The following is a 24,734-nucleotide window of genomic DNA, read 5'->3' on the forward strand; positions in this document are numbered from 1 at the left end:
ATTTTTCCTCACTCTGCAACTATACACAAAGCAAACATAATCAGTGTATATATAATGTGATTTTATGTAATACACTGTTATTTCTATGCTATGTTTCATTCATAGATTGCAGACTTCTTATAGTAACAGATTGCATTTTAAGGGGCAACTTCCAGTTTAGTTGAAATACAAAATGCATGTGAGTTTTTAATTACAGTTGCTTCAGATGAAATCCAGATTCAAGGGCATAAATTTGATCCATAAAATACAAACCCATCTGTCCTTCCAAATTGTCTCCAGTATCTTCTAAATTTGTCCCCTTAATTCTTATCCAGAATGACAGCTGTCAAATGAAATTACATATTTATGTTTTGAACACATACCAAAAGATTTGGGCAAGCCTGTAAAGCTTCTAGTACCCCGGGAATGCTGAAGGCTTCATAACCCCGAACCCTACGTCTGTCAAGGTGCCTGGGATGAAGGCCATATAGCTGCTCAATGTCTGGCATTTTCTTCAGCAAGGTTAGGAAGCTGGAATCTGTGAATCCTACACAAACAATCCGTATTTCATTCTTTAAATTATAAACTGTTATGTAGATGCACAAAAACAAGTAACTATCTTTATTTTATCATATATACACCACCATTTCTATTTTGGCATATTCTTTTGTAATTTTAGAATTCAAAGACAGCAGTGCAGAAAGATGTTACTACTATTGAGGAAAAATTGAACTTATGCAAGAAGATAACATAATTGAAATAATAGTTTACAAATGGAAGGTGTTAAATATATATTTAATCAAATAAATATTTGATTCCCCAAAGTATAATTTGATAAGTGGTATCACAGATCTGTTATAATGGATTACAATGACTAGTTTTTTTCATCACACATCTTGGATGTGTGTGTGTGTGTGTGTGTGTGTGTGTGTGTGTGTGTGAGAGAGAGAGAGAGAGAGAGAGAGAGAGAGAGAGAGGGAAGGAGGTTTAATTTCCACTCAAGTACATTATTCATGTACTCCCAGTTTTAAATTTTCCTTCAAAAGGAAGAAAAGTTGGCTCATTGCTCTGCAAGGCTTCCTTATTCCCTACTTTAAAGGGATACTAAACTTGCCCTTTCTGAATCTGTAACTTCTCCTAAGTTTTTCTGACCTTTTAGAATGCCTGCAAAATTTTAGGCAATTTCAAATACTTTCCATAGCAATCTACAATAAATCCCCAGTGATTCAGGATAATGATTAATTTTTAAAAATAAAGTTCCATTTCAGAAGATCCCTATTTCATTACTTCTGCCTAGCTGACTGCCTAATCAAAAACTGCTTTCTCTTAAAATACATACATGTTACTAAGAGCTTCTGCCATCTCTTTAGTATTCAGGGAAGCTTTGCCATACACACATAACATTTGTGGAAATTGTTTTTTTTAATGCTATAGCTAAGCAGAAAATGTAATTAAAGTTGTCAAGTTTACAGCACCACTTACCAGTGGGCATATATTCCCACCAGCGACCTGCGCAGAGATCCACAACTTTTACTACTCTTAGATACAAGATGACAGCTTCCTTTAACTTCCGGGAGAGGCATTCCATGCACATGATATCCTGCAGGGGAAGATACCTTCAGGAAGGAAATAAAATGGGATTAATTCTTAGATGATTTCTTTCCTCTACTATTATACTAAAGAACAATTTGTATACTAAAGAATATCGATTAACAACTACAGCAAGAAATAAATTCAACAGAATGAAAACAGAACTGTAATAAAACAGGTCAGTTGATTTATTTATTCTTTTTCAATCATCAAGTAACAATTGTTCCTTTGAGAGAATCACATCCTAAAATATTAAAAAGACAAAGACATCACACGTGTAAACCTTGCCATTCAATCATGGCACCAGGGCTTCAAAATTACCAGGCTGAATTTTTAGAATACCTGGTAATTGTAATTTGTCAGGCAATGAAAAAACAATAAGTTACCAAAGAGGATATTTGATAAATGAATGCTGCTCTATCCAAAATAGAGAGAAAACCCTCTCTGCAGTACATTTTTTTTATTTCATAGGCCAATGATTATTCAGCAATGATAAATCATTACTACACCAAAAGAGATAATCTGAATCTTCTTTTGAAATGAAACTTTTAAAACAATTCAAAAGGCCTCAAAGGTAAAGGCAGGCCCTACTTTTAGAAAGCATTAAGACCTGGCTCTTTCAGAAGGCCTTTGGATATGGTGAGTATGGTTACTTGCTCCTGAAGAGTAATATCCTAAACAAGTGGCGCTAGGCACTGTGAATGATTATTATACTTTTTTTCTGCAGCACGAAGCGTTTCACAAAGTAATGCATGATGTATTGGCATACTGTTACCCAAACCTCTAAATGGAAGCAGTTAAATGTCAACATTAGGCAGATGCTTGTTATCACTGACCATTAGTGAATGAAAGGAGATATTAAAACTAAAACAAAATCTGTTTTCTTACCTAAAGATATGGCAAAGCACTTCATGTGAAAGCTGGTTCATGTAGTCTTTCAGCTCAGCAGCTTTGATGCATACAGGACTTTCCCGGCTTGTGGAATACACTTTCATGTTTTTCCGTCTAGGCCCCATTTTGATTGTATTTGCAGATTGCAGAGTACTGCACTTCTAAGGACAGTGGAACTGAAAGAGAAAATTAAAATAAGTGAACAATTTTAATGGCAATTTAAATTAACATAAAGCCTACGTAAAATTTATATCTGCACAAAGCTTAAAAAATATAATGCAAAACCGAAGAGCAGCCTTCTGGAAAGATGTGTTATACTCTCCACTATGCACAATATCTTCCATTTGGATGTAAGGATGGAAAACACTTTCTAATTAAAAGAAAATGAAACCCAAGTCACATCTCTTGTGAAAAAATCATTAGTGTTAGTGAAGAATTATAATTAGTGTTCCAAAGCCAAAGGAAAATGTTTTTTTTTTATTAGCCTAGTCCTGCATGACTCCCCTTAAGTTCTTAACAAATAATATCATGCATTCATATTCAGTCACAATCACAATTTATTCCAATGGGGCTTATCTCAAATTCAGAGAGAATTGCTAACATAAGTAATGAAGGATTAAAACTGGGTAGCAAATTTCAAAATACATTTGTTCTTATAAGAAAGTTATATACCAACTCTTCTGCTGTCTTAGAAATAAATCTCACTGAATTTAGCAAAGGATAGTTAAATCAATATTCATAAAATTAATTTAGAAATGCAAGTGGCCACTTTTTGTAAAAATTATTAGACTTTCTGTATAATTTCCCACCAAACTCTCTATTTACAATCTTCCCACAACTGTACACTGTGCAATCCAGATAACATGCCATGCCTCTCATAAAGTAGCCTATAATTTAAAAATAAAATACTGCATAACAAGTTCATCAGTATCACAAGATTTTGCATCTGTTTGAATCACAGTCTAGCAAAGATTCAATGCAGTAAATAAATGCATTATTCAAAGGAATTAACAATTATACTACAGAATATATACCAAGGGTTTTTTTTATTCATAATCCAAGAAATTCATTAGTTTCCCCTTCAATTTGGCTGAATCCACACAACCAAATAGATGATGCTCAGATGGATTCCAATTTATTCTGTGAAGCCAGTAATTGTATTTTGGTAACAACATGCAATTATGCACACTTGTTTTGTGATAATCCATGACCGTATTAAAATGGGAAAAATCATTATTTCAAATTCTGTAAACTGGCATCACCCATGTGCTAGCATTATAATCCCCTCTACCTACAAGATTGTAGGTCATTCCAAGGGTTTGAAGAGCCCATGAAAAGCAGAATAGAATAGAATAGAATAGTATTGGCCAAGTGTGATTGGACACACAAGGAATTTGTCTTGGTGCATATGCTCTCAGTGTACATAAAAGAAAAGATACCTTCATCAAGGTACAACACTTAATGACAGTCATAGGGTACAAATAAGCAATCAGGAAACAATCAATATCGATATAAATCGTAAGGATACAAGTGGAAGAAATAAAAAGACTCATTTGGTGCCGGGGGCAACAACGAAACCATAATAGAACTGACCCCCATCTCGCTTTTTTTTTTTTTAAGACAACAGGAATGAGGAAATCAGGAAAGAGTTGCTTGTCAAGTTTGGGAGACAAACAGCAAGACCAAATCCAACCTTCAACCTCAGCTGTGTAAACCTAAACAAGTCAGTAGGGGAGGGTTTGTGTGTGTTTGGGGTTAAGTGTCTTCCTTGCTCCTCCAGAAGAGACGAGGTGTGTGTGTGTGTCCCTTTCTCTTCCCTCCTGCCTTTTTTTAAGCTCCATCACCAACCCTTCGCCCTTCCTGGGCTCCCCAATAACCGCTGAGCATTCCTTCTCAGTCCGATAAGTAGGCCGCGGGTGCTCAAGCCAACAAGACACGGGAAAAAAGGCTGGTCATTCAAGAGCGTCATTTTTTTTTTTTACCCACCCCTTCTATTGACATCTCTGGGTTGTCCGGAAAGAGGGAAGGTCAGAAATCAGCGTTGACCCCCCCCTCCCCAAAAACGGTCTGCCGTAAGACACACACACACACCCCCCACCTCGAAAGCAACGGGCAAAACAGCCCTGCCTGCCCAACCGTCAACTGCCCTCCCCCAGAGCACCAACAGCGACCAAGTCCCAACCACCTCTTCCCCCGGCCGCCTACCTTTCCTCATTGAGACGCTAATCCGAGCAGCTCAAGAGACGCTTTCCCCCCCCACCCCATCCCATTGCCTCACAACACTTCCGCTTCCTGTCCATCCCTCATTACTTCCGCAAGATCTGTCCCGCCTCCCCAAGAAAGAGACCACAAAGAGAGGGGGAGAAAGGCGGACGAGTGGTCCCGCAACCTTCACTTCCGGCAAGCTAGCGACCAGATTTAAGATCCGGAGGGAAAGAGATTTATAAAAGCCGTCGCTGGGTGATTTTTTTTTTCCCATTCTCTTTCTGCCTTTTGCTCTTTAAACCGGATTCTCTCATTAATTTCAGCCTGGTTAGAAAATTGAGCACTTTCTCCCCACCAAGCATTGGCAAATCTATAATTTTGCTGATTATCCTAGCCTTAAAAGAGAATTCCCCAGCTGCAAAGAGATATTGCAGCTCTTTGCATCTTCGTTTTCGTTTCGCTTTTACTTGAAACTCATAGCATTGCATCAAAAGAAGTTTTTTTTTAAAAAAATTCTTGATCCTTTAAACCTCGACGCGGGTTCTTGTGTAAATGCTTGATCTGAAAACAATGGTCAGAACATTTTTTTAAAAATCCCGCAGAGGGAATTTTTGGACAAAGAGATTTATGCATTTTGCTTGCTTTTTCTTTTTGTTTTTTATTGAGGTGAACAGTGGTTTAGTAGAATGCCTTTCATTGAACAGCAACAACGGTGCTTTCGTGAGAGCATCCAATGAAGAGCAAGTGGGCGGTGCCCGGTGAAACTGTCCCCGCATATGGCGGACCGCATCACTCGGGAACCGGAAGTACACTCTTTGGACTGGGTCCCCTGCGTCCTGCTGCCCTCGCCAGCATGGCCACCGCGCTGCTCCTTCGCCGTCTGTCTTTGGCTATGGCCGCTCGGCCGCCCCGACGCTTTCTGGGCGCGGCGGCCACGGCGCATTTCCAGCACCTGCTGGTGGAGAAGAAGGGAGCCGGGCAGAGGGTGGCGGTGATCCAGCTGAACCGCCCGAAGGCCCTGAACGCGCTTTGCGACGACCTGATGAAAGAGCTGAACGAAGCGCTGGACGCGCTGGAGCGGGACCCCGGCGTGGGCGCCATCGTGTTGACGGGCAGCGAGAAAGCCTTCGCCGCTGGCGCCGACATCAAAGAGATGCAGCACCGGACTTTCCAAGAGTGCTACGGCGGCAACTTCCTCGCCCATTGGAACCGCCTGGCCAGCGTCCGAAAGCCGGTCATCGCCGCCGTCAATGGCTACGCGCTGGGCGGCGGCTGCGAGCTGGCCATGATGTGCGACATCATCTACGCGGGCGAGAAGGCGCAGTTCGGGCAGCCGGAGATCTTGCTGGGTACCATCCCGGGCGCCGGCGGGACGCAGAGGCTGACCCGAGCGGTCGGCAAGTCTCTGGCCATGGAGATGGTCCTGACCGGGGAACGGATCTCGGCCCAGGAAGCCAAGCTGGCCGGCCTCGTCAGTAAAGTCTGCCCGGTGGAAAAGCTGCTGGACGAAGCCATCGCCTGCGGGGAGAAGATCGCCCGCCACTCCAAGCTGGTGGCCGCCATGGCCAAAGAAGCGGTCAACGCCGCCTTCGAGCTCACCTTAGCCGAGGGCAGCCGGCTGGAAAAGAGGCTCTTCCACGCCACTTTTGCCACGGAGGACCGGAAAGAGGGGATGAACGCCTTTGTGGAGAAGAGAGAAGCCAAGTTTAAAGACCATTAATTCCTCCCACGTGTAGCCTTTTGGGAGGAGGGCTAGAGACGGTGGTGGGCTAGGAATGCAATTACCTTTATAGAAGACAGTATTGCCAAAAGAGGCCTTTGATTTGCAGTCTCTGGACCCTAAAATTACAGCTGTCTCCTTGCCAGAAAGTGGTCCCAGCTCTAATTATTGGCACCATGGTGGGCAAAAATCAATTTCTTTGGAAAGGTGGTAATTCAAAATAAAATTAACCCAATTTCCCTTAAAAGTGATCTTTGCAGAATGCCTGGGATTACATAAAAATGGAAGCTTTTGTGTCCACAGTAAATGGGCAAAAATTTAAGGTGAAAGGAATAGTTAGTACGGCACTAGAAGATGGATTGATCTATCCATAATTCTTTTAACTTGGTGATAAATCTGAGCTTTAGCTACCGCTATCCCATAGAAGCTGGTGTGATTGCGTGTGGTTAAAAAGTCCCTAAGCTCAGTTCTAATCAAGAATATGCTGGTGCATCAATGGAAGAGCTTCATAAACTAGAGTTAATAACAAACCAGTAAGTGAGAAACTGCTGTGTCATTGCAACAGAAACTTAGTTAAAACATTCTGTTCTGGATAGTGCTGTTTGTTTAGGTGGATTTTCAACATTTTGACTTATTGTCTTTTGAGAGCGGGCATCAGAATTTTAATTTTTAATGTGTGACAATGTGTTCGCAGAAAAAAAATGACAGTAAAGTTAATCGTATAAGCTAATGAAAAATGCAAAAACAGTATTCTCACGTACTCCACTGATTGCAATAAACACTTAATAAAATGATGTCATTTAAAAATAGATTGTATCCCTTGCCCGGTCTGCCTTTCATCTAATTTTTTTTTTAACAAATAGTTTTATTTGGATATATTCAGGAGTAACTGAGGTAAAAGGGGAGTTGCTTACTCCAATAGTGAACATCATATTTCTCTTTACTGCTGCTCTTAAAAGCTTTTTGCCCAAGATAGCTAATAGAACCGTCTCTGAATTTCAGCACTAGAGCATCAGCCATTGCTTTTTTGCCCTATAATTTTAGGAATAATCTGTATAATAAATTGTAACACTAAGTAATGTATTTTAGTTCACAAAGCCATGTGTAGGCCATTTCTGTCTTGGAAGGCAATCTTGTTCTGGATTGGTCCTGCTCAGCTATAGTTATGGCTTGGTGACCTCTCAGTAGAACTCACTGCGATGCACTTTAGATCGAGTTGTCCCTGAAGAACACTGAAAGCTACATCTGGTACAAAAGATACAAACCTCAATAGTTAGGAGCAAAACCTGATTTGTCTAAATGACACCTCTACTGCAAGAGTTGCACTGCAAGAGTTATTAGTAAGCTTTTTGGGTACAATTCAAGGTGCCAGTTGTCACATTTAAAACCTAATATATCTCGACCTGGGTCTGACAACATCGGGATATCTGACAGCTATTTCAAATGGATTGCCCCCTCAAGAAGAGCTGGAAGGGAAGGCTTGTTCTGGGTGTGATTCCTTTCTCAGGGTATTGCTACACTTTCTGAACAGCGTACCCCTGGAAATTAGAGCAAATGCAACCCTGGAAATATTTGGAAGACCATGAAGACCTGGCTTTTTCTCAGATTTCCAGAGGCGATGGTATCAATTCTCTTGTAGAAGGGATATTGATAGCTGGTTCACTGTTTCTTGGTGTTTTTTAATACTGTATTATAGTCTTTCACCCTGTTATTGTATGTATAGGTAGTCCTTAACTTACAATCACAATTAAGCCTAAAATTTCTGTTGCTAAGTGAGACATTTGTTCAGACATTTGTTTTGCCCCATTTTATGACCTTTCTTGCCACTCTTGTTAAGTGAATCACTGAGTCAGTTAAGTTACTAACACGGTTGCTAAGTAAATGTGGCTTCCCCATTGAGTTTGCTTGCCAGAAGGTCACAAAACCCTGGGATACTGCAACCGCCATAAATATGAGTCAGTTGCCAAGCATTCAAATTTTGATCACATGACCATAAGGATTCTGCAACGGTCGTAAGTGTGAGAAACAGTCATAAGTCATTTTTTTCAGTGCTGTTGTAACTTTGAACAGTCACTAAATGAACTATTGTAAGTCAAGGACAGCCAGTACTTGTGAAACTATTCAGCTATTGTTTATGAACTGAAATGGAAGTTAGGAAAACTGGTCAATGTCCAGAAATCAGGTTTCTTAGTAAAATATAGTATATTTACCTCAACATGGTGAACTTAAACCGAAAGCCCTGATCAACTTGGGACCAAGTAGAATAGCCCATTTACTTTCACATGAATCTATCCAGACCATATAGTTAAGACTCTCCACCGATAACACATTTCCATTCTTCATATGCATAGTCAGACTGTTGTCTAAACTTTAATAGGCCATTTTGCTTCTATACTGTAGAACACGAGTGTCAAACTCAATCGCGTCATGTGATGTATCACAGAGTTTTTTGCCTTTGTGGAGCCAGGGTGGGCGTGGCCTGCGCATGATGCATCTGGCTCACAGGCCTCCAGTTTGACACTCCTGCTGTAGAACGTTACAACCTGTAGTCTTTTTGACACCAATATTAGTTTATGATATGAGGAAAAACAATTTTCTTTTGACCTTTTTGTCCTTTTTGAACTGGTCTAAATTATAATCATAGAACCACTTTGAAAAATTTATATATATGACTAAATGTGTGACATCACAATGCAAGCTTCTCTCTTCCATATCTGAATCACAACATCACACACTTGGACAAAATTTATGTAGAGACTCACATTTTGTTGCTAACCTTCCTGCTGCACACAGTTATGTTAGTTGCGTCAATGTAAAACATCAGTTTATCACTTAGGTTTAACTTTTTATTCAGAGAAATAAGAGATATTAAAGGTATGTTTGAATTTGCAAGTCAACAGCTTTTTTTATTGCTAATTAGATAGACACTGGACCAAGAGTTGTTTCCAAAGCCTTTTTCATTCTTTAAAGATGTTCCATTCAACTTAGCACTTGGTCTTCTATTCCTAAATACAAGGAAGGAACAAGAAAAGAGAAAACTATTAGAAATCCTCATTACTAAGAAAGCATTTTTTTTTAATTTAAAAAAATGCATTTGCATTTATGCTTTTTTCCTTGATACTTGCAAGTAAAAAAATCCCAATAGTAGTAGAGATATAGTAGTTTTGGGTAAATCTGCTCTGTGTCCCATTAATTTTTATTTGTGCCACCACCTCCTTATTTTTCATATCAACATGACTTCTTCAATATTTTTTACCATATTTTTTACGCCTCTGAGTCAATTTTACGCTTCACAACTGCCTGAGCTACTCTGTAGGTGTTTTGGCAAGATTTAAGAGAGGGAGTGCCATTTTCTTCTTCCTAAGGCTGAGAAAGAATGTGACTGGCTCAAAGTCACCTACCTGGCTTCATATCTAAGGTTTCTGGTTCTCCTTTCTTCTGATTTTTAGCTTAGTGCCTTAACACCAAACTAGCTGTTTCTCAGATCAATACTGCTAAAAATTTAGAAACTCATGGCATATGAGTACATTTTTAAATCTGTGATCAAAGTTGATATTCTGCCATTTTCTATCCTAGGTAGATCTACTGGAGATTCATGCAATATGACAGATTGGATATACCTTTTTGGAGCATGCTCCTTCATGACGTACGCCAATTTTATGTCCAGTTGTCCTGTAACAGCAGAGAAGTAATTTGTGTGAATGACTAAAGCCTAGAACTGTACCGCTCCATTTTACAGGGATTATATTAATTGAAATGATATATAGAAAGTGCTTGAAGATTAAAAATATTTCTATTTCACCTTTTGGCTATATGATCCCCAAAGCATAGCATAAAATAATGGCATCTAAATTAAAAACTTACAATAAGATTCAATCAGGAAAGGAAGGAAGGAGGGAAGGGAAGGAAAGGGTAGGGAAGGAAGGAAGAAAGGAATAGTTCTAGTTAAAAACAACAATTTTATTATCTAATGGTAAAATAGTGACTGGGTTAATTGCTTAACAGATTTCAGGAGGTAATTCCATAAAGAAAATGCTTTATATGTTTTATATATATAAAATAATGAACTGATATAAATTATATAGAACAGTGAACTGGTGATCAGGTTTCTTATAGCATTCACCTATTGCCTTAAGCCCAGGTTGTCAAACTTCCAGCCCATGGGCTGGATGCATCATGCACTGGCCATGCCCACGCCCAGTTTAGTGAAGGGGGGGAAAAGTCCAGATACATAGTGTGAAACTGCCTTGATGTTTGACACCCCTGCCTTAAGCGATACTGTAATTTTTTTTAAAAAAAAACGTGATTTTGAAATCAACTATTATAGCTTATAAACTTAAATGTATTATTTTTATGCAAGAATCTGGCTACTTCAATAAACCATGCATGAACCAATGACTATGTGTGATATTCCTCCTTTATTTAGCGTTCTACATCATAATGTGGTGTTTGGCTTAATGTACTGTGTAAATCCACTTCATCATGATTAATTCACTAAGTCTTGATTTGAGAAACTGTAACTCAGTTTGAGGAAGTTAGGCAAGTTTGTAAGCCGTTCTTCAGAATCTGACCAGTTAGGTATAGGCCAAGGACAGAATTTTAGGAGGCTAAATCACATTAATCACATATTCATGATGAAAAATACAGCTACTTAAAATTTCAAAAAGCTTTCTAGACAGGATCAATGCCAGAGTATGAGTGGCCTTTTGGAGTAGTGATCCTGGACCACTAACTGTTCCACTGCCCTATATGGATATCTGTTCTCAAAGGTGATACCTATGCCACTAGTCAATAGAGCTGCAGCCTAATGTGACTGTCAAGCATAGCAATTATTTGCACATACCATAACAGCTGTTATACAAGCAGGGAACAGAAGGAAAAGGGTTTGCTCCCTACCATTCACCATATAAAGAAAAGAAGAGTGGTAGTGGACAGGCAAGATAGCAATGGTAGAATGAAAGGGCCAATGAAAAAATTAAGCCCCTATTGTTGCTGTTGGCTGGAGTCAGCCATTTCTTAATTTCTCCTAATGCTATATACTGATGCAGCCAGCATGGTGGGAAATGAAAATGAGGACTACACTTGGCAACTGATGCCATTCACCACATTTTCCTCTCAAAATTGGACGCAGCCAATGCCTGGCTGAGCATGCTGCAACTGATCCTGAACTTTACACAGATAAAGAGCTATGCTCAGAATAGGGAATGAGAGGTAAATACAACATAATGGGACCATACATTTGGAAAGGCAAGCTACTTACTGTATATGTACAACACTCATTGTCTAATGTTTCTTTCAGTTGAGTTTTGTTTTTCGCTGAGCTTACCAGATTCTAGCACACAAGACACACAGGTGGGGATAAGTCTTCCCATCAGTGCCACATACTGGCACATGATCTCGTGGGCAGTCTGGAGCCGTGCCCTTTTGTGGTTGTGGATATTTACTGCAGTCAACCTACAAAGATGTTCCAGACAGTTTTAACAAATGCTCTTTGGTATGGCTTATTTTGAACAATCTGAGAAGACAGCTGTCCAGATCTGCTTTCCTGTTTCCTTCATACTGGGCCCCTTATGGGCTCATAATTTTATTTATATGTATTTTGTTCATTTATCAAATTTATTTGCTCCCATTTCATAGCCCAGGCCACTCTGAGGGTCTTAATATCCAGATAAAACAAACATTCAATAATTATAAATATAAAAATGGATTAAAATTACAAAAAAGAAAACAAATTAAAAAATAAGGGTATGGAGGGGAGAGATTAGACTCTCTGTCAGTGTATCAACCATTTCCAGCCAATAGACCTCATGTCGGCCATCATAGCTGGCTTTTAAAGGCTTTATGAGCTAAAGGAGAGAGAATGGATCCTATCATCTGTGACAAGATGTTCCAAAGAACAAGAGCCAAATAAATAAATACTAGTAAATAAACAAACCCATTTCTGGATCCCATAGCCAAAAGTGGGACAAGTGGATCCTATTGGGAAAATTCAGTTCCACAGGTACCTTGTACCCATGTCATAGAGGGTTTTAAAGGTAATAACTAACACCTTGAATTGCACTCAGAAGCAGATCGCAGCCAGTGCAGCTCATGTAACCGTGGTATTATGTATGCCACCCTAGAGGCCTCTAAAACTGTCCTGCTGCATTTTGGACCAATTGTAGCTTCCAAATACTCTTCAAGAGTAGCGCCATGTAGAATGTGTGTGTGTATATATACCATGTTTCCCTGAAAATAAGCCCATCTTATTTTTTTTGAACCCTGAAATAAGATGTATATATGTCTGTGTGTGTGTATGCGTGTGTGTATGAAAAACATGTTTCACATCAGAATGAGATATAATTCAATTTTAAATTACATAATAGTAATACTTACACATTCTCCTTCATGTGCCATGTCTAGTTTGGGTTAACTTCTAAAAAAAGATCTGAATTTAGCAAATCTGACAGTCGAGTTTCAAAGTAAGATAGACAACATTTTAAAAATTAGCAATGCATATTCTAGGCATTGTTTTACATTCAAGAAATTTCTCTTATGCTAATGGTTACCACTATGTTAGTTAGTATCCAAACAGGTCAAGTGTTCCCCCCCATTTTTTACCTTCTGCTACCAAATGGGAAGAGATATACCCATGGCCTTTATAAGGCTGAGGATCAGTCTTCACATAACTCAAACATTGTTTAGTTAAATAATGTAGGTAAATAGAGGATTACACAAACTCTGTTTTGAGTTGTGACCTACAGATGCCCCTTAAAATATAAATCAACATGAATTTCTGCATTAGATTGTAGATTAAATTTTCTAGATGCTTGGCTCTTTTATTTTATCCTGGAGGCTAATGCCATTTTTTAACTAGTGTGCTGTTGTGTTTAAATAGAGGAAAGATGGAAGCACTTACAAGATTTTGGAACATAATTCACATTTGTTAGAATAAGTCTTGCCATCTGTTCCACACACTGGATCATAGATAGGAAGACAATCATACTGTTCTTTTTTATCTTTTGGATATTGGTTGCAAATAATCTGCAAAATAAATAAGGAGAAATCAGATTGCAATAGGAGTCCCTTTTTCTTTGTTATTTATATTTCAGAAAAGCAAAGTTTGCTGAATTAATGTCCCTGCTAATTTTGGAAGAAAGCCCAAAAGGGCATGTGCTATTTGCTTTAGGAATCTGTTTTTCTCTTTTGTTTTTTTATTTTAAGGGCTACCTGAGTTAAAAGGAATGTGGTTAACTATTAATGATTTAACTGGAATGTGGCACAATGGACTAACTTGTTGTGGAAAGAAGCCAATAATACACATTTAGAGGACAAGTAGTAATTTGTTAAAATAACAGCAACAGTTCTTCTTTCTCTAAACATGCCACTTTTTTTTTAACAGAGTAACAGAGTTGGAAGGGATCTTGCAGGTCATCTAGTCCAGGGGTCACCAACCTTTCGGACCTCAGGGACCACTAATTCATAATTTTAAATCCTATGGACCACTTATATGATCTGCCTAATGACCAGCTGGGTGGGCATGGCTAGGTGGTCATGTGACTGGGTAGGTGCGGCCAACTCAATGTCACTCATGTTGAGGGGCGCCTCGCCAGCCTCTACTCACCCCTCTCTTCCCAGCCAATCCTCACCTCCCCACCAGGGCTCCTTAGGGCCCCAACAGGAAGCAGTTGTTGGAACTAAGCAGCCACCCTGAGAAAGAGTTGGCAAAACAGCTCAGTTCAAATTGGATCTGACCAAGAAGAAGGCTCAGCAGAAGCACCTCTCTGAGGACTATGAGCATAGGCTTTCCAAGCAGAGGGAAGGCCTGCGTGAGTGCAAGACCAGGTATGTGCCTGAAGGCTCAGTGGGCTGTCATGGTCATCCAGTTCCAGGCCCACTGGAACAAGGCCCTCCGGCTCTTCACCACCAGTGGCACTTCCCTCCAACCTTCGCCCAAAGCCCTGCACCAGGAGGCTGAAGCAGACCCAAGTTGGAATTTCTGCCCCCCTTTGACCCGCACAAAAAGACCCAGAAGGGGGAGACTCTCTGCATCAACACAAACGTTCATTGCATGTATCCGGCCCAGGAGCCATAGTTTTGAGGACCCCTGATTTAGTGCAATATAAAAAATGCAAATAATTTTTCTGTTGACCACCAAAATTTTCTCACGGACCATCTGTGGTCCATGGACCACCAGTTGGTGACCACTGATTTAGTCCAACCCCCTACCTAAGCATCTGCATCTGGGCTCTACCTAGGATTGGACTCACAACCTCCTGATTGTGAGGCAAGAGCTCCACCTCTAGGCCACAGCAGCTCCTAAATAAATTAAACTAAACTAAAAGATCAGCATGCAACTTTGACACTAAAGATCAGCAATCTTCTTTAGTGAGTGTTGCTGCCAAGGTCACATAGTAGGTGAACTATAGGAAACAGTGATGGTTCAGAAGCCAAAGTGGGTGGCTTCTCTTTGTGACATCCTGCTTCTTCTGCTCTCCATCAGATATCCTCAATGGAAGTATCACTCCAAATCACAAGCAATAATCTTTCCGTACTTTATTCTGCTTTGGCCAGAACTCACCTTGAGTAATATCTAACTCTGAGTCCCCAACTTTACAGAAATTAGAATAAATCCAGAAAAAGGATATAGAACATATAAAAGCTAAAGGAACTGTTTAGAATTGAGACAAGAACACTGGAATTGGGCTGGTGATGGTATGCTTTGTAATAGCATTTTTCAAATACCTGAAGAAGGTCAAATTTATTTTCTCTCCCTGCAGAAATAGTGTATTTTTTTTTCCAAACCTGTACCTGCGTGGTTCTTCCCAAATGCAGGAAGACAGATTCATTTTATTTTGAGGAAAGCTTTGCAACAGTAGAATGGCACATGGGAATCAATTACTTTGAAAGATGGTGAACAGCCATCTATCTGGAAAGATTTAATTTGGGTTCCAGCACTGAGCAGGGAGGCTTGATGTTCTAGCTTCAATATAGCACCCTTTTAACTCTAAAATCCTGTTCTTCTATTCCTCCTTTCATTCCTTTTGGCCTGCTCTTCTGTTCTTTTAAGCGGCATGGTTGCATATGTTCTACTATAAGTTCTAAGAGCCGTGGTGGTGCTGTGGTCAGAGTGCAGTATTGCAGTCTACTTCTGCTGATCACTGGCTGCAAAGATGGGATTCACTTACCTTTTCTACCGGTTCGCAAATGTGAACAAGTGCGCTGCCTCTGCACATGTGCATGGCCTTCCACGCATGCTCTTTGCTTGCACATTATGTCTGGGTGGGTGGGCAGAGCCCCCCGCAGTCGCCACTACTGGTTTGCCCGAACCAGAAGAACCGGCTGAATCCCACCACTGACCAGCTGACAGCAATTTGGCAGATCGAATTTCACCAGGCTCAAGGTTTACTCAAATGAGGACCCAGATTGTTGTGGGCAATATACTGACTCTGTAAACCGCTTAGAGAAGGCAGTAAAGCACTGTGAAGCGGTATATAAGTCTAAGTTCTATTGCTATTGCTACCAGAATTGAAACTGACCATTTTAATTCCAGGATTTCAAACTGCAAATTACAGAAAATGGCTCTGAAACATAAAGGTCTCATCTTCAACAATTGCCCATCAAGCATTAGATTGTTTATATTTATTGTTACATAGAACAAAGAATCATAGCAAAATACTGAAACTTTAATTCCATGACTGTGAGCATAATTCAGCTGCTAAGCAAAATTGGAATATATATGTCAAACTATAAACTGACTTTATGTCCTGAGATCCCAGGAACTGAAAAATAATAAAATAAGCAAATAAATAAAAGCTGCCAAGACTAAAGGTTTATCTGCATTTAAAATGCTATCCTTCTTAATTCAAGCCATTTTAAGAAAACCTTGTCTTGACTGAGAGACTCTGGCAGCAGCTTGCAAGATATTCAGTCTGGACTACAGGTACCCATGTCTGCCAATGGACAGTTCTATTGCTGCTGCTGTGACCTCCCATTTCTCCAGTCCAGGAAATTCTCAATATCTTTCTTCCACTGAATTAACCTTACTTTTCACTTATACCAATTTATACACCAAATACACACAACTCTATATACATACATACATACATACATACATACATACATACATACATACATACATACATGTAGGTCTTTGGTTGTTCAGGTTTTCTCCCACCTTTCAGGCCACTGTAAAACAAGTGAATATCTCCCCAATCTATTTAATTATGCACTTATGCAGAGAAAGTCTATGGGACTTTACATCTAGGGAAATGGGGCATCTCTGCCTTCTCCATTTTTGTTCTTGTTAAATCAACTCCATATATTTTTAAACAAGCCTTGATCTAGGATTGGGGGGGGGGGAGAATAGGATGGTGGGGTTTGTTCTGCTTTTCTCTCCTTGTATTTAAAAGAATTCTGGAAATTTAAATAATATTTAAAACTGCAACAAGTCATCAATTTTAATGGCATTCAGCTTAAATATTTGGAATTTATCTGTTAGGTTCGGGAAGTAACGAGGCTGGAGACCAGGGTAGTGACAACAGCTCTTTAATATAGGGTGAACCCAGCAACTGGCTGGGAGAAAAACCTCTCCTTTTATACAGTTCTACTGGAGGCTTCGTCCAATCAGCAACGTGCTGATTTCCCGCTCAAATATTTAAAGGTACAAACATGAATACATAACACTCCTCCCCTCCCAGAAAACACTTTGCCTCTATTTACATATTTATTTACATGTTATTTTTCGACGTAGTCACGCAAATAACCTGGGCGTCTCCTAGTTCTTTCTGACCTGCGCGGTTCAGTTCTGGGTGGTGTTTTGAGCTGGTCGGAGGGCTGTTTCTCCTCCCAGCTCTTTCTCTGAGCCAACGGGCTCCGGATTATTGGCCGACTCTTTTCTTGGCCTTCCGGCCTTGGATTATTTTTGAACCTTTCCCTGCTGTTTCCCTCGGGAACCTGATGGCGTCGCTGGAACTCTGGGACCTCAGCTAAGTCTTGCGCCTCCCCCGGGTCATTGTCAGCTGTGAATTCAAATTGGTATTGGTCATGATCTGTTTCATTTGGTTCGGTTTGATCAGTTATTCGTTTCCTTATCTGATCTATGTGGCGCCTCCACACTCGGTTGTCTGGTAGCTCTACCACGTACGATTTTGGGCCGGTTATCTTTATTATTTGTCCTGCGAACCAACTAGGGCCGTCCCCATAGTTTCGGGCCCACACCCGGTCGCCTATGCTCATTTCCCTTGTCTTTTCTAGTTCCCCCTTGTAACCCTCTGGTGTGTAATGGGGATTCAAACGGTCAAGTGGGCACCGGAGTTTCCGTCCCATTAGTAATTCGGCTGGGCTTTTCCCGGTGGCCGTGCTTGGGGTTCTGTGCTGAACGGCCAGGAAAAGTCTATCTTTGTTTGCCAGTCACCTGGCTTGAGCCTGGACAATGCCTCCTTAGCGCTCCGGACGGAACGCTCTGCAAGGCCATTCGACGAGGGTGGAAAGGCGCAGAGAGGGCATGTCGGATGCCTCCTCTGCCAGGTATTCTTCAAACTGGGCTGCCGTGAATTGGGGCCCATTGTCGGACACCAGAGTGTCCGGCAACCCGTGAGTTGCAAATAGGTGGCGCAGGGCTGCGATTACTGCTCGGCCGTAGTGGATTTCATGAGTATGATCTCCAACCATTTAGAGAATGCATCAACAACCACTAGGAACGTTTGGCCGTGGAAGGGCCAGCAAAATCAATGTGGATTCTTGACCAGGGCCCTTGGGGCTTTTCCCATTCCTGACTGGGGCCGTTGGGGTAGAGGTCTGGACTCTTGGCAAGCCTGGCATTTCCCTACCCTCTCAGCAATCTCTGCGTCCATGAGTGGCCACCACACATAGCTTCTAGCTAACCCCTTCATCCTTACGATCCCTGGGTGACCCTCGTGGAGGAGGTCCAATACCTTTCCCCTTAATTTATCAGGAATTATTACACGATCACCCTATAACAGGCACCCCCCTTGAGCCGAGAGCTCATCTCGTTTTTTAACAAATTCTTTGAACTGTTCGCCCGGCGGCGGCCACCCTCTCTGTACCCAACCGAGTACAGTCCTTAACACAATGTCGGTATGATGCCGAGCCACTTCCTTAGATGTGACTGGGCCAGAGTCCAAAGAGTCAATAAGCAGATGGGCGCCCCCGGAGTGGGGTCTCGGTTGCCCCTGGTAGTGGGCATCGCTTAACGCCTGCATGCCCACTTCTTTTCCTGGTCGATGCTGCAGCTTGTACGAATAAGCGGCTAGGAATATAGTCCATCGGGTCAGTCGTGGAAAGTGCCACAGGCGTTGGCGATCGCCAGCCAGTATCCTAGTAGCGGTCTGTGGTCAGTCACGATTTCAAAATTCCGCCCAAAGACATATTCGTGGAATTTTTTAACCCTGACACAATGGCTAGTGCTTCTTTATCTAGCTGGCTGTAGTCTCTGGGAGGACATCGTTCTAGAGTAAAAGCTATAGGGGCTTCTGTGCCGCTTTGGAAGTCTATGGCTGAGTACAGCCCCCACCCCATAAGGGGAGGCATCGCAAACCAGCACTAGGGGTAATGAGTTGTGATATTGGATGAGCAGGCTATCACTTGAGAGCAGGTTCTTTACTGCTTCAAAAGCCCTATTTTCCGACTTTCCCCAAGACCAAACAGTATTTTTTCCTAAGAGCCTATGCAGCGGTTCCGCAACGGTTGCTTTGTTCTTTAAAAAGACCGCGTAAAAATTCACCAATCCCAGGAATGCCTGCAGCTCTGCTTTGTTTTTGGGCGCTGGAGCCTTCCTAATTGCCTTAACCTTGCTCTCAGTGGGGTGAATTCCTTTCTTGTCTATCCGGTAGCCCAAGAAATCGACGGATTCGACCCCTATCTGGCATTTGTTTGCCTTGACTTTTAATCCGGCTGTCCGGAAAATGCCCAAAACCTTTCTTAACCGCTCCCCCAATTCCTCCATGTTTTCCCCTGAAATTAGGACATCATCGAAGTAGGGAACTACCCCTGGGAGCCCCTGCAGTAGTCGTTCCATTAGGTTTTGGAACAGCCCTGGTGCCACACTAACCCCAAATTGCAACCGGGTGCACTTGAAGGCCCCCCTGTGCGTTACAATCGTTTGGGCTTCGGCTGTGCGGGCGTACTGGCAGTTGTTGGTAGGCTTGGGCCAAGTCTAACTTTGCAAAGACTTGCCCTTGCCCCAAAGAGTGCAATAAGTGTTGCACCAGGAACGGGTAAGCGCTTTTCTGTAAGGCTTTGTTAAGCGTCGCCTTGTAGTCAGCGCAAATTCTAATTGACCCGTCCGGTTTGATTGGGGTGACGATTGGCGTCTCCCACTTTGCGTGATCGACTGGCACCAAAATCCCTGATTTATGAGCTTGTTCAGCTCCTTATCGATTTTGGTTTTAGGGCAAAGGACTCTCCTCGCCTTAAGCCTAATGGGGGCTACCTGGGGTCTAAGTTGAAGGAAATAGGGGTCCCCTTGTACTTGCCCAGGCAGTCCTTGAAGACATCTTGAACTCGTTAAAGAGAATGTCTTTCAGGTTACAGTCACTTCTGTAGATGCAGTCACTCCCATGCCCAGGGCACGAAACCAGTCTAGTCCCAACAGACTGGGCAGAGTTCCTTCGGCGATCGTGATGGGCAGGGTCTTCTTGTGTGGACCGTACTCGACTCGGACGGAGGTGGTCCCTCGAACAGGGATGCGATTCCCTGGTAGTCGTGGACTCGTGGCCGTTGTGCTTGCAGGTGGCGCCGCGACAGACGGCAGTGACTTCGCCAAAGTGTCCCAGGACATGATGGTGATCGCTGATCCCGTGTCTACTTCAAGCCGGCACCGTACTCCCTCTATTTTGGCTTGGTGAAGATCTTCTTCTCCACTGGTTGGGCGCCTATGACCACAGTTGTTTGGTTGAATCGCGCCTTTTTGTTTGAGCCAATCGCGGGTCGCCTTGCCGATTCAGCGCTCTGATTGGCGATTTGAATTTTCGGCGGAAGGTTGGGCGCTCGACAAACTTGAGCTAGGTGCCCTTTCTTCCCACACCGCCCGGCATCGCGTCTTTAAACTTGCAGCGTTGCGCTGGTGTTGACCACCGCAGCTTCCGCATTCATCTCTGTCCCTTTGTCGCGTTTCTCGGTTCGGCAGACCCCTTCCTCATCTTCACCATCGGATTCGGTCTGAACCTCCTCCTGGTGCACGGGTTGCCTTGCGCTCGCCTTGGTGGAAGGCTTCTGCAGTGTCTCTGCCGCTTGGGTGGACATTTCATGTGCTCTGGCTTCGTCCAGGCGTTGGCCAGCATTAGGTTGCTCTTTGCTAGCAGCCGTTGCATCGGATGTCTTTGACCCTCGGATGAGTTGCTCGAGGAGCACCTCGTCTAGGTCACGGTATCCGCAGTCCTTGGGCGCTTTCTTAGGGCGGCCATGTAGTCACCGATGGATTCGCCTCCATCTGCCTTCGCTCTCCGAATTCAAACCGCCGCACGTATTTGGACGGGCGTTGGTGTCAGTGGTTTTTAGTAAAGTCTGTAGAGTTGGCCATGACACCGACTGCAACGGTGTTGGCTCTGCCAGGGCTTCCGCGATATCAATGACCTCCGGACCACAGTGGCTTAAGAAATAAGCCCTTTTTCGGTTATCTGGAACTCCTTGCAGTTCGTTGGCTTCTAGAAAGCTTTCGAAACGGGTCATATACGTTCCCCATTTCTCCTTGGCCGGGTCAAACGGTGCGGGCGGAGTGTAACTGGCCATCTCCGCTTTTCTGCCCTGAGTTTGCTGGGTTCGGGTCTATCGTGCTTCAGCTCGGTTCTGGTTCTCCTTAGCCTCGAAATCCCACCTTCGTCGCCAATGTTAGGTTCTGGAAGTAACGAGGCTGGAGACCAGGGTAGTGACAACAGCTCTTTAATATAGGGTGAACCCAGCAACTGGCTGGGAGAAAAACCTCTCCTTTTCTACCGGTTCGCAAATGTGAGCAAGTGAGCTGCCTCTGCACATGTGCATGGCCTTCCACGCATGCTCTTTGCTTGCACATTATGTCTGGGTGGGTGGGCAGAGCCCCCCGCAGTCGTCACTACTGGTTTGCCCGAACCGACTGAATCCCACCACTGACCAGCTGACAGCAATTTGGCAGATCGAATTTCACCAGGCTCAAGGTTTACTCAAATGAGGACCCAGATTGTTGTGGGCAATATACTGACTCTGTAAACCGCTTAGAGAAGGCAGTAAAGCACTGTGAAGCGGTATATAAGTCTAAGTTCTATTGCTATTGCTACCAGAATTGAAACTGACCATTTTAATTCCAGGATTTCAAACTGCAAATTACAGAAAATGGCTCTGAAACATAAAGGTCTCATCTTCAACAATTGCCCATCAAGCATTAGATTGTTTATATTTATTGTTACATAGAACAAAGAATCATAGCAAAATACTGAAACTTTAATTCCATGACTGTGAGCATAATTCAGCTGCTAAGCAAAATTGGAATATATATGTCAAACTATAAACTGACCTTATGTCCTGAGATCCCAGGAACTGAAAAATAATAAAATAAGCAAATAAATAAAAGCTGCCAAGACTAAAGGTTTATCTGCATTTAAAATGCTATCCTTCTTAATTCAAGCCATTTTAAGAAAACCTTGTCTTGACTGAAAGACTCTGGCAGCAGCTTGCAAGATATTCAGTCTGGACTACAGGTACCCATGTCTGCCAATGGACAGTTCTATTGCTGCTGCTGTGACCTCCCATTTCTCCAGTCCAGGAAATTCTCAATATCTTTCTTCCACTGAATTAACCTTACTTTTCACTTATACCAATTTATACACCAAATACACACAACTCTATATACATACATACATACATACATACATGTAGGTCTTTGGTTGTTCAGGTTTTCTCCCGCCTTTCAGGCCACTGTAAAACAAGTGAATATCTCCCCAATCTATTTAATTATGCACTTATGCAGAGAAAGTCTATGGGACTTTACATCTAGGGAAATGGGGCATCTCTGCCTTCTCCATTTTTGTTCTTGTTAAATCAACTCCATATATTTTTAAACAAGCCTTGATCTAGGATTGGGGGGGGGGGAGAATAGGATGGTGGGATTTGTTCTGCTTTTCTCTCCTTGTATTTAAAAGAATTCTGGAAATTTAAATAATATTTAAAACTGCAACAAGTCATCAATTTTAATGGCATTCAGCTTAAATATTTGGAATTTATCTATCTTGAATTATGCTGTCTAAGATACAGTTGTGATGTAAGATAACAATCATCAGTGGGTTTTTTTTAAATAACCTTCTTCGTGATTTTTTAAGAAAATTGTAGCATGAAATGATATGAGTGTTAAGAAAACTAGCCCAGGCATCTCATTCTGTATCTTTTAATACATCTATCAGAAAAAAACAGTATCAAGGCCAGCTGATTGAATCTTGTGTCTCAAAACAACAAAAAAAGTAATTCCTGCACACTTCATGTATTGGAATGTCCATATTTTGCTGTAGGTTTTATCTATTTCTTTTCATATTTCTGTCATCCCCTTCTGTAATAAACCTAAGGTCTATTAAAAAAATAAAGCAATAAATTATAACATTTGCCATCAGTAGTGAAATCATATAATAATCTTCCTGTACAGGGGAATAAGTATATTAATTATATTTTTACAGATATTAATTTGGGATTAATCAGAATCTTACCTAAAAATAAACAGCAGTTTACCAGGCAAAGGATCACACATGTCGTTGTGAACTTCATGGCTAGTGAACTCAGTATATTGTTCTCTCTGGATTTTGAGTACACTATCCAGTCCAAGTACAAATGTTTGCAGTCCTATTTATGCTAGAATACCTGAAAGCAACGTCATTCTTCATCTTAATCACAGTGACCTTTAACAGTGACCTTCTTAAATAATTTTGATGATGTAACCTAAGGTAGTTTGTTTGCTTTCCTCTTTTCATGCACAATAATTTAAAATATGAGTCAGGAGGAAATCTTGATGGCTTAAGTCCAATAACAGTTGTTTTGTTCAGCTGAGCCTTTTTGCTGGCTAAATGGGTAAGGAGGTAGTTTTCACCATTTCTCCCTCCCCTATATCAGCCATTATTGAAAATCCATTGTTCAGTGTTGGGATCTTTCCAAAACAGTAAAGAAGTTGACCTTAAGGTCTGCAAACATGGTAGGAATTGAAAGTAATGGGTTTATTTCTTTCAAAAAGGAGACTGTTCTGAATTGAATTCCTGATGGAAGCATTTCCGCTGGTAGAATATAATGTCTACGTCCAATCTTCTATTTATATATAACTGCTTTAAATTTCTATGTGGTATTGTATGTGAAATTTGGGCCTAGAAGGTGTGTAATATCACAGACAGCTAGAAAAGCAAAGAAATGGATCACAGAAGAACTAAGCTAAAATTCTCACTTGAAACACTAGTGACCAGTGTCCAACTATTATATTCTGAACACATTATGCACATCTCAGTTCCTTTCAGAAGTCCATAATGCTTGGGAAAGTTAAAAGAAACAAAGGAAGAAGATGGCCAGCTGCAAATGGAATGTATCCAAGTACACTAGCAATGAATGTACTACTGAGAGCTGTAAAGGGGCAAGTGGATGACAGATAAGAGTCAATATTGATTTGGTGGCACTTATCCATCCACCCACCCATCCATCCACCTACCATTCATCCATCCATCTGGAGTAAGAGCAACCTAGTAGGTCTTTGGATTTCAAAAACTGATAAAAATACAGAATAATAGAAAAAGAAAAATTAGAAAAAAGACAAGCAAGAAAAAGAAGAATTAAAAGTGTAACAAGAAAAAAACAAAATAAAACCACAACATGTAAAACATACGTAGTAACCAACAAAATAATATTACAAAATATTTCTACAATCAAAACAGATTTAGTCATCAAATCCCAAAATCATAATTTCATTTCTATCTCTATCCTTTTAAAGCAAGAAGTCCAAAAAAGGTTTGCAAATGGAAACAAAACTAAGACATTTTTTTTTGTTTTTCATCAAAGTGGTCAATTTTGCTATCTCAGCCAGCTCCATTAATGTCACACAATCTATTCTCTGTGCATATAGAAGTCTGGCTGATGTTATCATATATAAGAATAATATCCCAGGTTTCCTTTCAACCTGTGTATCCATCATACCTAAAAGAAAAACCTCTGGTTATAATTGGACATCGATTTTTAATATTTTCTGTATCAAAATATATTATTTGTTCCAATATTTCTTAGCACTCTTGTAAGCCCACCAAAACCCACTTCTCATTGGTTACATTTCCAACATTCTATTAGATATTATGCAAAAGTAAGGAACCGACACAAGTCTATATCTTATCAGAATCAGAGATTGCAAAATCCCCTTTAG

At 41.3% G+C, this 24,734-nt stretch overlaps 3 protein-coding genes across 3 annotated transcripts in view; 1 reads left to right on the plus strand and 2 right to left on the minus strand.

Moving 5' to 3' along the window:
* FBXO38 (F-box protein 38) overlaps nt 1-4,748 on the minus strand; it is a 45,843-nt gene extending 41,095 nt beyond the window's left edge. The window contains exons 1-4 of the mRNA XM_058167871.1: nt 4,666-4,748; nt 2,458-2,636; nt 1,462-1,595; nt 340-526 (exon numbers count right to left, since the gene is read on the minus strand). Coding sequence (XP_058023854.1) covers nt 340-526; nt 1,462-1,595; nt 2,458-2,585 — 449 coding nt within the window. The 5' untranslated portion in view covers nt 2,586-2,636; nt 4,666-4,748. The remainder of the gene's footprint in view (nt 1-339; nt 527-1,461; nt 1,596-2,457; nt 2,637-4,665) is intronic.
* Nucleotides 4,749-5,468: 720 nt separating this feature from the next.
* On the plus strand, nt 5,469-10,775 carry ECHS1 (enoyl-CoA hydratase, short chain 1). The gene is made up of 2 exons (XM_058170958.1): nt 5,469-6,564; nt 9,962-10,775. Exon 1 carries the CDS (start codon nt 5,519-5,521, stop codon nt 6,383-6,385), a length of 867 nt encoding a protein of 288 aa, XP_058026941.1. The 5' UTR covers nt 5,469-5,518; the 3' UTR covers nt 6,386-6,564; nt 9,962-10,775.
* On the minus strand, nt 9,979-23,110 carry LOC131190536 (ovomucoid-like). The gene is given in 6 exon segments (XM_058167872.1): nt 9,979-10,057; nt 11,712-11,839; nt 12,761-12,800; nt 13,284-13,408; nt 21,873-21,895; nt 23,053-23,110. Coding segments are annotated over 6 exon segments (453 nt in total).
* Nucleotides 23,111-24,734: the final 1,624 nt, after the last annotated feature.

The sequence above is a fragment of the Ahaetulla prasina genome, chromosome 2 (genome assembly GCF_028640845.1).
Source record: "Ahaetulla prasina isolate Xishuangbanna chromosome 2, ASM2864084v1, whole genome shotgun sequence".
In the NCBI taxonomy this organism is placed as follows: domain Eukaryota; kingdom Metazoa; phylum Chordata; class Lepidosauria; order Squamata; family Colubridae; genus Ahaetulla; species Ahaetulla prasina.